The 17,818-nt window shown below is 43.4% G+C and overlaps 1 protein-coding gene across 4 annotated transcripts in view; it reads left to right on the top strand.

The window, feature by feature from the left end:
• Positions 1-17,818, top strand: part of TRRAP (transformation/transcription domain associated protein) — a 167,768-nt gene that overhangs the window by 63,137 nt on the left and 86,813 nt on the right. For all 4 annotated transcript variants that reach the window (XM_082199559.1, XM_082199558.1, XM_082199556.1 and 1 more), the window contains 7 exons: positions 167-433; positions 2,581-2,787; positions 5,252-5,410; positions 5,531-5,665; positions 5,844-5,954; positions 7,434-7,580; positions 16,695-16,908. In XM_082199559.1, coding sequence (XP_082055685.1) covers positions 167-433; positions 2,581-2,787; positions 5,252-5,410; positions 5,531-5,665; positions 5,844-5,954; positions 7,434-7,580; positions 16,695-16,908 — 1,240 coding nt within the window. The remainder of the gene's footprint in view (positions 1-166; positions 434-2,580; positions 2,788-5,251; positions 5,411-5,530; positions 5,666-5,843; positions 5,955-7,433; positions 7,581-16,694; positions 16,909-17,818) is intronic.

Raw genomic sequence — 17,818 nt, 5'->3', positions numbered from 1 at the left:
CTTGAGAAATCCTCCAGCCCTTTCCGGGATTTAAGTGATGGAACAGCCATGCACAAAGCTGCAGGTTCCCAGTTCTAGCCTTAGTAGCTCCTGGTGAATTGAGCCCCTTGCGCTTTGCTTGGCGATGCATCCTGAAATTCCTTTCCTTTTCCTGTTTTGGGGTCAGGTACTTGATCCAGAAAAGCAAGCTGACATGCTCGATTCGCTCAGGATTTACCTCTTGCAGTTTGCCACTCTTCTCGTGGAGCATGCGCCGCACCACATTCACGACAACAACAAGAACCGGAACAGCAAGCTGCGGCGCCTCATGACCTTTGCCTGGCCCTGCCTGCTCTCGAAGGCATGCGTGGACCCAGCCTGCAAATACAGCGGACACTTGCTCCTAGCGCACATCATCGCCAAGTTCGCCATTCACAAGAAGATAGTCTTACAGGTAATATGTGTGTGTAGATTCATATTTAAAACGTGTCCACAATCTTTCTGCCTGTCCCCCCCCCCCCATTCTTTGAAACTGGACATTGGTTAAATAGCCATGTTAAGTGGACATCATAAAAGCCTGTGGTGTCAGGCCAAAGGTCCAGTTAGCCTAGCTGTTCTTACAATGGCCACTCAGATCCCTGTGCGAAACCCTCAGGCAGGAGCTGAGCACAAAAGCATCTCACCTCCTGTGGTTTCTAAAACTAGCATTCAGAAGCTCTGCCACCTGCAACCATGGATTGTGGCCATGGATAACCTTGTCCTCCATGAATTTGTCCCGCCCTGTTTTGAATTCATCCAAGTTGGTGGCCATATATATGGCTACATATGTACCAAATACATTACAGTGGTATCTCAGATTACATACGCTTCAGGTTACATATGCTTCAGGTTACAGACTCCGCTAACTCAGAAATATTACTTCGGGTTAAGAACTTTGCTTCAGGATGAGAACAGAAATTGTGCTCTGGCGGCACAGCAGCAGCAGGAGGCCCCATTAGCTAAAGTGGTGCTTCAGGTTAAGAACAGCTTCAGGTTAAGAACGGACCTCCGGAACGAATTAAATACTTAACCCAAGGTACCACTGTATAACAATCATAATTTTATTATTTATGTGCCAGCCATCTGGCTGAGTTGCCCCAGCCACTCTAGGCATCTCCCAACAAAATATTAAAAGCACAATAAGCACTCCAACATTAGAACTTCCCATTGCAAGGCAGCCTTCAGATGTCTTCTAAAAGTCATATAGTTGTTTATCTCTTTGACACCTGACGGGAGGGCGCTGCACAGGGCAGGGGCCACTACCGAGAAGGTCTTCTTCCTGCTTCCTTGTAACTTCACTTCTCGCAGTGAGGGAAACCGTCAGAAGGCCCTCATTTTTTGAATGTTTCATGTTTCACCTAATTAGGACAGGGGTGGGGAAGAGTGTTAGCTACAAACATAAAGGTTGGTGGGGTTTGAGACATTCACGATGATGAGAATGGTGGTCAGGTTTTACTGTTTGTGCAGCTTTCAGATGAGTGGACCAAAGATGATATTGTGATGATGACAACTCTGTGGACAAATACGTTCTTCCTATTGTCTAACCCTCCTGGACAAGTGTGTTTTGAAAATCATAGTACTTGTGGTTGGAGGAAGATTCCAGGGAGCTGAAAAGATCTTGGAGCAGACACTCCAATACATGGGAGGATGGAAATAAAATGACTGTTCCTCCATTATGTTGTCTGCCTGGAAGTTTTTAGAATCCACAGAAAGAGACTGGAAAGTGAACAGGATGTCTCCGCTATATACAGAGCTCTCTCAGAATAGATATAGGAAGGTAGGCATGTAATTGGCCAGAAACATTAATAATAATAATGATAATAATAATAATAATACCCTGCCCATCTGGCTGGGTTTCCATTCTGGGCGACTTACAACATATATAAAAAATAGAAAAAACATTTAAAACTTCCCTAAACAACCAGTTTAGTATATGATAAAAATATTGAAAATTGGGGACATAATATTCGAGAACTACAAAATAAGATTTGAAACAAGGTAATAATTTGCTGCTTATAACTATATAACTGAGAACGCAGGAAAGGGCGATGTGAGGAAGTCCAAAGATTATGAAAATATGATTTATGGATGAATTGATTTTGATGTACTTTTTTTCTATTCATTCTATGTTTACTTTCTAAATTTCTTCTGTTTTCTTTTGTTTTGTTGTATGGTGATGGTATTGTATATGTTTGTTGGTTTGTTTTTTGTTTTTTGTTTAAAATATGCAATAAATATTTTATTAAAAATAAAAATAAAACTTCCCTAAACAGGGCTGCCTTCAGATGTCTTCTAAAAGTTATATAATTCTTTATCTCCTTGACATCTGAAGGGAGGGCGTTGCACAGGAAGGGTGCCACTACTGAGAAGGCCTTCTTTGGTCTAGATAGGCTTGGTTGGAATCCAACATGGCAGCAGCAACATTGGCGCACTTCACCTGGTGTAGCCTCTCGACTCAGCTGTGGGTCCAGACCCCCAGTTGAAAACCTATGGATTATAGTACCTTTATTTCCTTTTCTGGATTTTATTTTATACAGTTGTGTGTGTTTTCCTCCTCTTCAGGTGTTTCACAGCCTCCTGAAGGCTCATGCAATGGAGGCGCGAGCCATTGTCCGGCAAGCCATGGCTATTCTGACGCCAGCAGTGCCTGCTCGGATGGAAGATGGCCACCAGATGCTGACCCACTGGACAAGGAAGATCATAGTGGAAGAAGGTCACACCGTTCCCCAGCTGGTCCATATTTTGCATTTAATAGTCCAGCACTTCAAGGTATTTATCTTTATTATTTATTAAAATTCTCTACAGCCCTCCATCTGAAGATCGCAGGGCGGTTTACAGCATAGAAACACAAAAATACCTACGAAAACAATACCCCCCCACCAGCACAGTTTAAAAGGCCATGGATGGTTTAATTAATCAAAGGCCCAGGAGAAGAGGAATGTTTTTTCCTGGTCCCTAAAGATATGAAAGGAAAGTGCCAGGGCGAGCCTCCCTGTGGAGAGCATTACACCAAAGAAATCCTGCTCACCAGGGGACAAGGTTGAAAATCGCACCTATCCTGCCCCACCAGTTCTCTTTCCCCTCCGTCTGCCATCACTGGGCTCCTCCCCTCTGAGGGTTATAAGGCATTGATTGACTGGGAGCTTGCACCCTTTCATCCGGTCTGATTACTGGTTGAGCTCCTTCTGAGCAAGTGGCCAGTCTAAAAGCTTCTTCCTCACACATTATTCCATAAAATGGATTAACAGTGTAATGAATGGATACGATGCCGGCCATAATGTTCTCTCTGTCTCTTACTAGGCATTAAGATGCGTGCCTCCCCCCCCACCCCCAATATGCCATAAAGTGGTCATGCAAAGGGTTGGCCTTGACCTAAATAACTTCATCAGTGGTGTTTGCATGGCATAAATTTTCAGTGCACACAGAAACCCTCTGAGATGTTCTTAAATGCCAGAGAACACAAATCAAATTTGGAGTGGCTTGTTTCAGCACAGAACACTTTGTAAGGGTACTTTGTGTTGATTTTCAGGCTGGATTGCCTCTGAGGGCCCAGGGGAGTAATTTTGGTGCAGGACGAGAACTGTTGTGTTCTTGGTCCAGTGAATACTCCCTCTCCCAGAATTTCTGGTCATTTGGAGCTACTGCGAGAGCACTTTTGCCACTTTAGAATAATACCCCAAAGATTGGTGCTCTTTGTGGGCTCGAGAGAATCGCAAACCTGAGATGAAAGTGGCCTGTAATCCATCGGCCAGAGGCACTTAAAATACAGTATACAAACTAGAAAGCTTGGCTTTTCTCTTCCTTGTAATGCTTTGACCCTGCTAGGTTTCAAAGGCACTGGCGGAATCTGTTTGTTCCTAGGCCTGCTTTGCACAGCTTGAATTGAGGAGGAAGAGTTAGATGGCTCCCAGCTTCATAACCTGTAAAGCATATTTATCAGCTCGGTTAGAAAAACCTGAGGCTCCTGGATTGAAAAACAACACTGCCCCACTCCTGATGAATGCCTAGTTGCCAACGCTGTTTAGCGCAGGAGTGGGGAACTTTGTACACTCCAAGCACAACTTTGCCTCCTGCGCAACCTACCTTCCAGGAGATACCAGGGCCAGAGGCAGAAGTGGCCAGAAGGATGGATGTCTCTCTTACCTTTACACAATATGCTACATTAAAGCCATGCAAAATCCATGAACTCCTCCCCCTGCCCACAAGCAAGAAGCATTATCAGATTTCAAGGGCACATTCCGACCATTCAGAAGGTGTGGTGCAGGGTTATTCAGAGATTTGCTTTGATGGGCATCCCAAGGCTTGGAAATGACTGAAATGTGTTTTTTCTTTTTTGTAACTTGGAAAATATCTGGTATTCTTTCTGAGCATATATCGGATTCCTGTATCTCCTGATGTCATTGGAAGGACGACGATGGGGTCCATTCCTAATTCCTCCACCCTCCCGGGAACATATAGATCACATCTTTTTCTCAACCCCTGTACTTAACATTAATTTTGCTCCAGTGGCAGGAGAATGGAGGAAGGGAGAGAGAACTCTCTTCCTTCTTAATTCTGAAGGATAAATCATATTTGTAGAAGGTATGGATATTATATAGGGAGATAACCATTGTAACATGCTCTATGTGGGACTGCCTTTGAAAAGTGTTTAGAAACGTGAATGGGCTCAAAGAGCCGCAGACAGATCGTGGACTAGGGCTGGTTCTAGGGAACATACGACTCCCTTGTTACGGCATCTCTCCTACTGGTCTGTTTCCGGGCACAATTCAAAGTGCCAGTTGTGTCCTAGAAATCCCTATGCACACTGCTTAGGTCCAAGCTGTCCGACTGGGTTCTGAGATCTTTGGGGGAGGCCTTTCTCTCGGTCCTGCCACCCTCACAGGCATGCTTGGTAGGGATGCAGGAGAGGGCCTTCTCGGTGGCTGCTCCCAGACTTTGGCATTCCCTACCTAGAGAAATTAGATTGGCTCCCTCCTTGCTGTCTTGCTGGCAGGTTAAGTCCTCCTTATTTTAGGAGGCTTTTGCAAACTGACTGCTTTCAATGAAACGACTGATGCCATGCTGTTTTCATTGTAATTATGTGTGTTTAATTGTGTTTAGTGATTGTCCCCCCCCCCCCCATGTTTTTACCTGTTCTTATTTTATCTGCAAGCCACTTTGAGTCCCTGACCGGTAAAAGGCAGGGTATAAATATATATGTTTATAGCAATAATTGTGGGGGAAATTTCCACAGGTTTACTATCCAGTGAGGCACCATTTAGTGCAGCACATGGTGAGTGCCATGCAGAGACTGGGCTTCACTCCCAGTGTTACTATCGAGCAAAGGAAACTGGCTGTGGACCTGGCAGAAGTGGTCATCAAATGGGAATTGCAAAGAATCAAAGATCAGCAGGTAAGAGGACTTCAGCTGTTTCGTTGTCTGGTATGGAATCCTTGGCCTTTCTATAGAAATCCCATATTGAGTTCAATTTCTTTGGCTCTTCTTTCCCCTCTCTCTCCACCTCCCCAAAAGCCGGATTCCGATATGGATCAGGGTGCCAGTAGCGAAGGAGCCAGTTCCGCCTCATCTGCTGTGAAGAGGGGGCTTTCGGTCGATTCAGGCCAAGAAGTGAAGCGGTTCAGGACTGCGACGGGCGCAATAAGTGCAGTAAGGGTCACCCCCCCCCCCATTTCCTTGCAGACAAAATTCAAATGTACCTGTACTTTTTTTCATATCTTCTTGGTGAACTGTGCATGTTTCAAGAAGGACGCAGCAAATTGCTGTCCCTTTTTCAAGTCAAATGTACTTTCAGATGTGCTGCTTTATTAATATTCTTCTTCTTCAGGTATTCGGACGCAGCCAGTCACTGCCTGGAGCTGATGCGCTCCTTTCAAAGCCAATTGACAAGCAACACACCGATACGGTCATCAACTTCCTCATTAGAATTGCTTGCCAGGTACTGTGCACTTCTCTTCAGTATGATTTGCTTGATTGGTGTGGAAAAGACAACCTCCATTGAAGGGAGATCTGCAGTGTTCCATTGGCTCATCTCCTCCCTTGGACTTTCCATGGGCCGTGTGGAGTAGGACTTCTTTGCGGGCTACGGAATGCATTGCTTCTCATCCCCACTGGGATGCCTAGCATAGGAAGAGGCGATGAGAAAGACTAGGCTGGGGAACTGTGTGTTAGCATTTCACTTCTCTGTTGCTGATGTGTGACTGTTACACCACATGTCTGTGTTTACTTTCTAGGCTTGGAAAGCCTGAGAACGGAAGCTAGCCTTATCACTTCCGCTCTGTTGTGTTTTTGTACTTTTTACTTTGTGTTTTCTCTCGGAGCTGAAGCGAGAGGATGCCATGATCACTTTGTCCTGTATATACTGTTGAATAAAAGCTTAGAAAGAGCACACTAATCTTCACTTTGTTTCTGCTAATCTCTTATTCCGATACTGTGATCCGTAATTAAACTGTAACCGGAGCAGTGCAATTAAAAGAGTGCTTTCTCTGGTACCAGCCATCTTGAACCGTGCAGTGAGGACTTCTTGGTGGTGGTGCCACGGGGGCTGCCCAGTGGGAGATGATTTATCCAAAAGGAGGTCCAGGGGGCTATTTTCTTCTGCTTCTATGCATCATAGGGGTTGATCCCTGGCCAGGAGAAAACACAAAATGCATAAGAAGCATCCCATGGCTTAGAAACGGAGGATATCTCACAAAACATGGAGTAGGTTTGGGAGATCTCCTTCCACCTCCAAAGTAGGTCTTCTCCTACTTTGCCCCTTCTGTCCAAACAGGCACATCCTTCCACCTCCTGTGTCATTTGGGCCACCACTGAAGCAGGCGTTGAGGGTGAATCTGCTCTTCTTCTGGGCCCTGGAATGCTTTTTATACATTTTGTGCCTTCTTCTAGTTGGAGAGCAACCCCTATAGTGCACAGATGCAGGAATGATAGCTCGCTGGGCCTCCTTTCAGAGAAGCATCCTCTGTTCACATCCACAATCGATAATTCATAGTAGCAATTCCCCTTTTGTTTGCATTTGCTAAATAATGGGCTTGTCTGCAGGGGGAGTCTACTTCAGCATGCAAATCTAGCTTGTCATCTTCTGGCCCTTTCCATACAGCAGGGATGGGCAGCCTAGGGCCCTGCAGTGGTTGGATTCCAATGCCCATCAGTGCTAACCAATATGGCCAGTGGGATGATGGGAGTTATAGTCCAGCAACTTCTGCACAGCCTTTTAAACTCTCTGTGTTTGGGGGGGGGGGGGTATTGTTTTGTTTGTTGCCATGGTATTTTTTGTGTTTATGTGTTTTTATATTGTAAATTGCCCTGTGATCCTTAGAGGAAGCGTGGTATAGAAATTCTTGTTGTTGTCGTTATAATATTGACAACAACAATAATAGTATTTGCTACTTAGTAATTATTCTTGTTAAATTTCTAGGTAAATGACAACTCAAACACGGCTGGCTCTCCAGGAGAACTGCTCTCTCGACGTTGTGTCAACCTTCTGAAGACAGCTTTACGGCCAGACATGTGGCCGAAATCAGAGCTCAAACTGCAGTGGTTTGATAAGCTTCTAATGACTGTGGTAAGTTAATGTTCCAGCCTTAAACAACTTTGAGAGGCATCAGTAAGAAACAATATAATTAAATGCTTAATAAAGTACCCTGTATGTGTTACAAGTTGTCATGTTGCACCCAATGTATTGATTCATTTAAATATATATATATATGAAGATCCTGAGAATGTGTTGAGGTAAACAGTGTGGTGCTCGCTGTAGAGAACTTGAAATGTCATGTTAGCCTATTTAATTGCCAATTTAATTTGATGTCATGACTTGGTAAATGTTCAGCTTAATGGAATTGATTTATAGTCTCAAATAATTACTCTTGTCTTTGTTCTTGACACCAGGATTAGGATAAAAAGTCAACCGCTGAGAATTGGAAATGAATGCTAGTTTTTGCATTGTAACACTGATGAAATGTTAGTATTTTACGCAAGTATATATTTTTTTAATGTTGAGCTCCCGGAGAATTTTCCTCATCAGTACTGTGAGAATAAGAGGAAGAAGATTCTACTACCCTTGTATTCCCTTTCCAACCATCTGTCCTTATTGCTTACCCAGCCTTGCATTTAACAACTTCCTAGGCAATAAGAAAATAAAATACAGTACGAGTGAGCGAGTGGGATGCAACACTCTGTGCCCTCTAGCTTGGTGGAAGGAAAGTCATTCTTTCACCTCTGACCCTCCTCTGTTAGCATACTTCCTAGAATAAAATCATTATTATTTACCTCTGCTTAGTGACTGGTATCCCAGGTTTCTATGCTGGACACAGAAAAGATGGTTCCCCTCTTCTGTGTCCAACATGGCAGTGCAGTAATCTAGCCTCTTCGCAGGCCTGTAACTTTCTGGCTTATTTACAAGGCTGAATTAATCTCGCTGCCATGCAGTTGTTGTCTGTTGCTGAGGTGGGGTGAAGGCTTGCTGGTTGCAAGTTCTCCGTGGACTGGGCAAGAGTTAGCCTATCTGTAGTAACTGAAAAACCTAAATGGGGACATGCACAACATATACTTTTCAGCAAGTGTGGAGGCTCTCAGCTGATGGTATAGTCTCTAGGTAGCCTTGCCCAACCTCCCAAGGAACCTCTTTAGGCATTCACAGTTGGTTTGGAAATTCACTTTGTCTGGTATAGGCTACTTGAAGGACCACTTGCTCCCGTGTAAATTTGCCTACCTGTTAAGGACTATTGCTGTGAAGGGGAGGCACTTGGGCATGCATCTGTCTTCTGAATTAAGGTTGGTGGAGATGCAGAAAACGGCTTTCTCTGTGGCACCACCTTCAAATTCTGGTTCAATTTCTTCCTTTCAATTTCTTTCAAAGTTCTTCCTTTCTGACATGTACAACGCCATTGTTGCTTTTTCAACTGGCTTTTGGCTTTACTTCTGTTCAGATTATTCTGGCTTTTAAAAGTTGTTTTGGGGTTGTATCCCTCCTTGGAGTAGGCCCACTGAAATTAATCAACATTTCTATCTCAGGTCCTTTAATTTTGTTAGGTCTGCTCTGAGTAGGACTTAATTGGATACACATTTATTTACTGCATTTTATAGGTTGGATCTTTGTTAGCCGCTGTTGAGCAGTATTGCCTAGAGAGGAGACAAGACGCTATAGATTTTATGAAAGAACGAGTGACTGTGTCAAGAAAGGTGGCCTGGAGCCCTTGTGTTTCCTACAGGGATGTTGTTGCAGCTTTGTTCCCTTGGCTCTTTTTCTGTATCCTTGAGGCCAGCCTTGCCAAACACCTCTGTGGCAACAACAACAACCACCACAACAAAAACATTGACACTGCTGCTGCTTGTATGTGTGTAGAAAAGAGCTGGAAAATGGGAGAATTGGTTTGGGAACTAGGCTATGCGACTGTGGTGGGATGTGTGTGTCTGAAGCATGCAAAAGTAATCTGAAAATGTGGACAGCTGCAGGAGAGGGAAGCTGCTATCTTTAAACATCTATCCACACCAGTAATGTGTTCCATTAAACATGTTCTGCATCCAAATTGACCCTTAACAGCTGCCTAATGAATACCAGTGGTATGAGCAATAGCCTTACCCGTTGCTGTGTTTGGATGCTAATTGCCACATTTTGCGTTATAAGCACCAGTCTGGAATATTTATTTTATTCATTAGCTGGTGTGTATAGCATAGAGCTTATACTATACATGTCTATTTAATGAATAAAATAAATATCTCTTGACTGCGGCTAGCATTGCAAAATGTGGCAATTAGGCTATAGTTGAGTTCGTAGTTTATTTTCAGACTGCATAGACACCCGAGTCCTGAAAACGCTACGAATCCGTTGACACAATGGTCTCTTTCACAGAGTACCAGCTATGGGTCTTGATACCTTGATATGCAAGGTCGGACTCCCTAGAGAGGTAAAAGGAGCAGCCAGAGAGAGAATAAGCTCTTCTACTTTGCTCTCATTAGCTACGTTTTAGGAAGGCCCATTGAGAACTTTCCAAGGTCCGGGATGGGAGTCTTGTTAAAATAATGTTGAAACTCGACAAACAAACAGCCAGTCACTGGCGCACCCCCCCCCCCGCTGTTGCCCAACTTAGCCTTCCAAGGCCCAGAGCAAGTGTATAGTGGAACCTGGGTTTTCAAACATCTCAGCTGCCGAACATTTCGGAAGCCGAACGCCAAAAACCCGGAAGTGAATGCTTCCATTTTCAAACACGCCTCGGAAGTTGAATGGCTTCCAAGGCGCGTTTCTCAATTTTTTTCCATTCCCTTTGCCGACAGCCCTTTGACCCTCAGTTTTCGAACATTTCGGAAGTCGAACAGACTTCGGAATGGATTACAGATTCGAAAACTGAGGTTCCACTGTACTTGGCTGCCCCTCTCCCAGTCTGCATGGGACTGATTTTAGGTAAAAGCTAAGTGGTTCAAAAGTGGAGGCCTCGCTCTCCCACCTGTCATCCTTTACTCAACAAATTGTAGTCGGGCATTAAAAACCTACTTTTTGGGGAGTCATTTGTGATATAAGGGATCTGTGGGGCATTCACCTTGGTACTTTTCATGTGTTTTCCTCCCTAATAATTTAACAGCATTTTATATCTTTATTACATTTTTGTCCCGCTCTTCTTCTAATGATCGCTCAGAGTAATGTGGAAGATTATTCTCACAACAATCTTGTGAGGCCCGTGAGCAGGAGAATGACTAACGCAGGGTCACCAAATGAGCTTCATGACTGAGTGGATTATGGGCTGAGGTCTCCTCAGTTATACTCTATCACTCTTAACAGGGTAGGGGAGCCTGAGGTCCTCCAGTTGTTGCTGGACTAAACTCTCATCAACTTTGACCACTAGCAGTTCTGGTTGGAACACAGGCGAGAGAGACCCTGCACTCTTCTCATCAAGTGGAGGGTAGTTGCCATTTCCCTCGCTTCTATTTTTGGGATGGTGGTGGTTGCTCGACGCTTGGAAGACAACCTGCAAATGTTTGTTCAGCAGTGAAATTGGGTCACTCAAACAAACAAACAACTATATCACAGTTCTTTTCTTGGATATGTTTGTTTGACACTTTTTTTTGTAAAGAAAGTAATTTTCATAGCAGGAGACGCATTCACATTTCCAGGTTGCAGTTGAGGTGGTTTTTTGAGCTACGATTCATTGTCCTGTGATGGATGCTTAACTTTTCAGCTTCATCGTCTTACAGCAATTGAACTGCTGGTTAACCTTTTCTTGCAGGCCACTGTGGCTGTGAGGTTTTTGTTCTGATTTTTTTGGTACACTGGCTTTTGAGTTCAACCGTTTCCCCTATGGTGACTTTAGAAGAAAAGCTACAGCTTTTTTACATGCCATCCTCTGATTGCTCTATAAGTCAACTGGAGAGCATTCCCATTAAAATTCAGTGCTTAGTAACGAATGTTAGTTGCGCTGGGGAAGATCAAACTGAATTACTTAACAGCTACTCTGCACATTGTCTTCCTTCTTACAAATGAAACAGTATTACACAGCGCCGTAAGAATTATCTTTGGCCTACCTTCCCCGCTCTGAATAATTGAATGCATATCTATTATTTTAGCACTTGTCAGAAGCTCTTGTGTCGTGCAACAAAGACAGCACACATTGGGAGCCAAATAAAAAGGGAGCCTTGCTTCCCTCTGCTCGAAGGGAGATCGTTTTGACTGGAGGCCTGTTTGGTATCAGGCAAATGGAATTGATTTGAAGAATGATCAGCAAGCTTGCTGAATAGAAGACGTCTGGGTTCAGTCATTCTGTTGTTGGACACAGAGGACATAAAGATGCAGCGTGAATGTGCAGCAGCTATACATATTTTCTTCACTCTCAGACTCAATGATACATTGCCCAGTGTGGGTTGCTTGTACAGCCTGCTCCATTGTGGTTGACAAATGTTGACACTGAATTCTGTGTTTAAAGATGAGGAGATGAGCAAAAACATTGGAAGCTGTTTTATACCAGGCTAGGCTCTTTGTCCCCCAAGATGAGGGACAGCTGGCTTACTAGCAGTACATGTGAAAAGGATCTAGGGTCTTGGTGGACCACAAGCTTAACATGAGTCAACAGTATGATGCAGCAGCAGAAAAAGCTAAAGCTATTCTAGGCTTCATCAACAGGAGTATAGTGTCCAGATAATGGGAAACAGTAGTCACGCTCTGTTTTGCCTTGGTCAGACCCCACCTGGAGTCTTGTGTCTAGTTCTGGGCACCACAATTTAGGAAGGATATTGACAGACTGGAACATATGCAGAGGAACATAGGCAACCAAGATGATCAAAAGTCTGGAAACCAAGCCTTATGAAGAACAGTTGTGGGAGTTGGGTATGTTTAGCGTGGAAAAGAGGAGACTGAGAGGAGATGCAATAGCTGTCTTCAAATATCTTAAGGGCTGTCACGTGGAAGATGGAGTAAGCTTGTTTTCTCCTGCTCCGGAGGGTCGGACGTGAACCAATGGCTTCAAGCTACAAGAAAGGCGATATGGACTAAATATTCGGAAAATAACTTTCTGACAGTGAGAGCTGTTAGACAGTGGAACGGACTCCCTTGGGAGGTTGTGGACTCTCCTTCCTTAGAAGTTTGAAAGCAGAGGTTTGATGGCCATCTGCCATGGATGCTTTAAGTGAGGCTCGTGCATTGCAGAGGGCTTGGATTAGATGACTCTTGGGGGGTCCCTTCCCATTCTATGATTCCATCTAGCCCAGTATGTTCTGCTCTGACTGGCAGCTGTTCTCCAGGATCTTGGGTCTTTTCCATCACCTGCTACTTGATTCTTTTGCCTAGAAATACCAGAGAATGAACCTGGGTGCAAACTGACTGAGCAATGGCCCCTCTGATAAAATCCCAATTGAACGGGACCAATGTGCCAGTCTCCTTAAGGTCACATCAGAGGTACCATTTCATATATTGTGAAGGGGTGAAGAGATTTCACCCCTGTGTGGGGGGAGAGGACATAATTTCTCATCTGGGAGAAAGAAAAGCAGCAGAATATTTAGTATGGTTACTTCTTACATCTCACGTTATCATAGCAATGTCTTCAACACGCGCTGAACTATTGCCACCCCCACCGCTTTTTTAAGGGAAATGGATAGGTGCCGATTTAATAGTTGCTCAAATTACGGAGTTAGCCAGGAAGGGGACCTGAAGAGCAATTGCTCGTAACCTGTGAAATAGTGGTCCTCTGGAAATTGTGCCTTAGCACACCCTGGTGTAAAGGTAGGGATTAGAAATGATTACGAATCATTTCACTCTGTCAAAGCAGGATCACTGAAACCCTCAGTTTGGAAAAAAAAAAATTGCTATAAATTGTTCCATCAGTGGTACTTAGCACCAGCCCAGCTTAATGCAACAGTCTTCCTTAATACATTTAAAAGTTGGAAAGGTGGAGCCCTTATGGCAGATCTTTTCACAGATGTGGTAAGAATGTAAGCTTCCATAGAATAATTGGAATATATATAGATCACACATAATTGAGTGTCCTCTGAATGTAGAGCCTTTATTTATTGTGTTAAAGGCCACCCCAATATCTGCCGAGGGGTAGCAAGGGATTCCAGAGGTTTTGGCACTCAACCAGGGGTTGTGTTGTGGCGCCCGCCCTATGGAATGCCCTCCCATCAGATAAACAACTATACAACTTTTAGAAGACATCTGAAGGCAGCCCTGCATAGAAATGTTTTTAATATTTGACGTTTTATTGTGTGTTTTTTTAAAAATCTGGAAGCTGGCCAGAGTGGCTGGGGCAACCCAGTAAGATGGGTAGCATATCAATAAAATAAAAAAATAATAATTAATAATTACCAATAATAATAATAATAATAATAATTCTTCATTGCTTTAGAAAGAGGAACATCAGATATTGGAGTCTTTAGAAACATGGTTTATCTTACATATATTTATACCTGAAGTCTTCATTGGAGGGGGCTCATTAAACCCTCAAAGTCTATCTCATTGCTTCTCTCATAGCTTCAGCAAGCTTTGGTCCAAAGTGGTAGCTGGTCATGGGCCTGTCTTTTGGTGCAGCCTCTTCCGACCAGTGCACATTGAGTTCCATTTCCTCCATTTTCTTCCCAGAAGCCTTTGCAGAAAAGCAATGCTTCCCGTTCTGCTTCCAGTATCCCCCTCCCCCATCACCCTGGCATCTTCCATTTCAAAGGCCTCTTGCTAAAGGCACTTTCTCCTGTGGTGACATATAGCCCCTTGTAAACCTGGCACTCTCCCTTTCTTGTCTTTTGCTGAAAGTCTCATGTTTTGTCAGGGTAATGACTGTGTAATCACCTACCTTTGTCCTTTGATGGCAGCTCTCTAAGCCAAGCTCCTGAGGAAGCTGGCTTGACTTACTTTTTAAGGTAGAAGGTAAAGGGACCCCTGACCATTAGGTCCAGTCGAGGATGACTCTGGGGTTGCAGCACTCATCTCGCTTTATTGGCCGAGGGAGCCGGCGTACAGCTTCCGGGTCATGTGGCCGGCATGACTAAGCAGCTTCTGGCAAACCAGAGCAGCACACGGAAACACCATTTACCTTCCTGCCGCAGCAGTACCTATTTATCTACTTGCACTTTTGTGCTTTCAAACTGCTAGGTTGGCAGGAGCAGGGACCGAGCAATGGGAGCTCACCCTGTCACGGGGATTCGAACCACCGACCTTCCGATCGGCTAGCCCTAGGCTCTGTGGGTCTCCAGCTTTTATTAAGGACTTTTTTATTATTAAGGATTACAACTCCCACCATTTGAGGAACACTGTCTTAATGCCTTGCTGCATTCAATGATCAAACCCCACATTTACAAATTTCAGAGATTATGGGGAGAACCTGGCATCCAGGAATTTTAGGGGATCCTTGTCCCTTGCAAACCTGTAGCAAAATTATTTAAGATGACTTGCCCAGCATAGTGAAATCATCTACCTGTGAGGGTCTCCCCTGCCTCTCAAATCAGCTTGCACAGTTCAGGCCATGAAAAGTCACAAGCAGAGAGGAGTTGCAGAGAAAATAGCTCCAGATGGCTCATATAGGAGATTCCAGCTGCACACTGCAGTTGCAGACAAAATATGGACAAGGTCACTCTTAAGCTACTGACCCAGAGAAATTTTTATTTGATTCCTTTCTAAATTGTGGTAAATGGCCAGCTTCCATTCAAAGAGTATCGTCAAGGGGAATGGAGCCTGGTACTGACTATTCTATTTCCTTTCGTAACAATCTCTTGAAGTCCAAATGGAGGTGGTGAAGATAAAAATTAGGGCATGCATACATGCAGGAAAGAAAACAAACCTTTCTTACCCAAGAAGTATACCTATTTACATGTTTTAATTAAGACTGTTACTGGAAAAATCTTAAAAGTCATGAATTTTAGCCAGGTATGCCGGTAAATTTGCAGAAGCAAGAAGTGTGCCAGTGTTGCAACTGGCATCTTAAATCAAGTGTTGCCTATGTGCTGCTGTCCAGATGTTGTTGTACTACAACTCCCATCAGCCCAATCCAGCATGGCCAATGATCAAGGATGATGGGAGTTGTAGCACAACTTCTGGAAGGCATCACACTGGCTACTCCTGTAGAGGCATTCTGTCCTACATGGAGGAAAAAGCCAGGAAGCTCTCTTTAAATGGTGCTTTCTATCAGCAGTTACTAATACGTTTGTAAATTGAGAAAAGGGTAGTCTTTGCTTTGGCTTTAAATCTGCTTCCTAACATCTTTTCAGTGAATCTTTTTTTAAAAAAAGATCAAGTGAACAATATAACCCTACTCTTAATAGTGCATTATTCTTTAATATTAAGGACAAAAAATTAACGTACAATAGTTTTGGTTTTCCTGTGTGGTTCAGAGGAACGACAACTTCTTTTCAGAAAAGAAGTCTATGAAAATAAGTTTTGAAGAAAAGAGACTGCGGAAGAAGAATGGAAGAAATTTAAAATTTATCTTAAGGACTATTATAAACTTGATGAATGTTAGAAGGTCGAGGCTTTTAGAAAGAAAGGGCTACAGTGAAACAAGATTAGATTAAAGAAAGGATTAAAATGAAAGAGGTTGGAAAGAAATAGTTATAAGTTGCTAAAAAACTAATGGACACAGGGATGCAGAAAGGGGAGGTATGGGGAAGTCCGGGAAAAGAAGTCTATGAAAATAAGTTTTGAAATAATGCATGTTTTGTATGTTTTGTTTATATGTTTGTTTGTCACAAAAAATTGGAAAATCATTAAAAAAATTTAAAAAAAAACCAAAAAACTTCTTTTCAGAGAGTTTGATCGACCATAGAGAAAACGTGTTGGTCGGTTGGAAGGGATGTGTAGGGAGTGGGATCACAAAGTGAGCTCTCCATCTCTGACCTCCAGGTGTTCAGTACCTTGGTGTCTCTCTACCTGCATGAAGACTGCAGTGTCTCAGACCATGTGACCACAACCAACAAATGTAAAGAGGTTGGAAATGGAGATCGTGGCGCAATCCCACTCCCCTTCATTCTATGTGTGTATTCTAAATATGATTCTGACCATGTTCAAAGAGCATATTCTGCTCAGGAATAGGGTGTATTTTGCCGCACAGCCCTGAAGTGTTTGGACATGATTGATGCAAGAAGTAAAACCCTCACATTAAATCCTGAAGTCACTTTCTTGTGGATTTCTTGTATGTGGGGTTTGTGTGCATGTACGTGAGTATGGTAGAGACTGCTAATCTTTTATCTGTCTTTTGATGTCTTATTCCAGGAACAGCCCAACCAGGCCAACTTTGCCAATATCTGTACTGGATTGGAGGTTCTCAGCTTCCTCCTTACCGTACTCCAGTCTCCAGCTATTCTGAGTAGCTTCAAACCTCTGCAGCGAGGGATTGCCTCTTGCATGACATGTGGAAACACCAAAGTTCTAAGAGCTGTCCACAGCCTCCTTTCTCGCTTAATGAGCAACTTTCCTACAGAACCAAGTATGTTGGGGAGGGGCAGCCCCCTGCTCCCTGCTTTATTTATTTAGAAAAAAACCTTGTGTGATCAGGGGAAAAGGGCGAAACATCTCCAAATATGCGATCCTCTCATTTGTGCTGGTTTTTATGGACTGTTTTTTTTAAAAAATATTTGCACTTTCAACCCCAATTAAAAGAAAAAGTTGAAATAAGTAATCATGAGAAATACATCATTATCCAGTGGCATAAAAACTTAATAACCTGTGGCAGTTATTACTTTGGCTCAAGAAATGCATGTCATAAATTTAATGTCTTTTGCAATTACCATTTTTCTGCTTTGAAGGTGCAGTTTTTCAGTTGTTAAACATGGCTATTTTAATAAGACAAGAAAGGGAAATTGGGTGTAAAGCTAGACTTTAGCTAACAGGGGATGAGAGGGAAGAGGAAGTAAGGAGTCTTAAAATTGCAACTAGGAGAAATGTATGGTTGTGAACTCACTACATTTCAGGTAGGAAATGTGAAGAGAAGTCCTCAGTCTGTTGCAGAAACCCACTAACAAAGAATTCCAAGTCCCACAAGAGGGCAATATCTTTATTACGCCCACTAAAATGCCACAAAGCTGTGGACAAGCTTTCAGGTTCTCCAGAAGTCTTCAGCAGGCTTCCTCAACCTTGGCCCTCCAGATGTTTTGAGACTACAATTCCCATCATCCCTGACCACTAGTCCTGCTAGCTAAGGATCATGGGAGTTGTAGGCCAAAAACATCTGGGGGGCTGAGGTTGAGGGAGCTTGATCTTCAGCAATCTTCATCAGGGATGGGAAACTTCAGGCCACGGGCTGAATTTACTAGTAGCAGTGTAAAATCCAGGTATGAGCATTTGTGTCCATGTGCTCACTGTTTGAATGAAAGTCAGCAGAAATAAATACATATGAA

The sequence above is a fragment of the Podarcis vaucheri genome (genome assembly GCF_965113315.1).
Source record: "Podarcis vaucheri genome assembly, chromosome: 14".
Taxonomy (NCBI): domain Eukaryota; kingdom Metazoa; phylum Chordata; class Lepidosauria; order Squamata; family Lacertidae; genus Podarcis; species Podarcis vaucheri.
The sequence above is the reverse complement of the archived record's forward strand: the minus strand, read 5'-3'. Positions and strand labels throughout refer to the sequence as shown.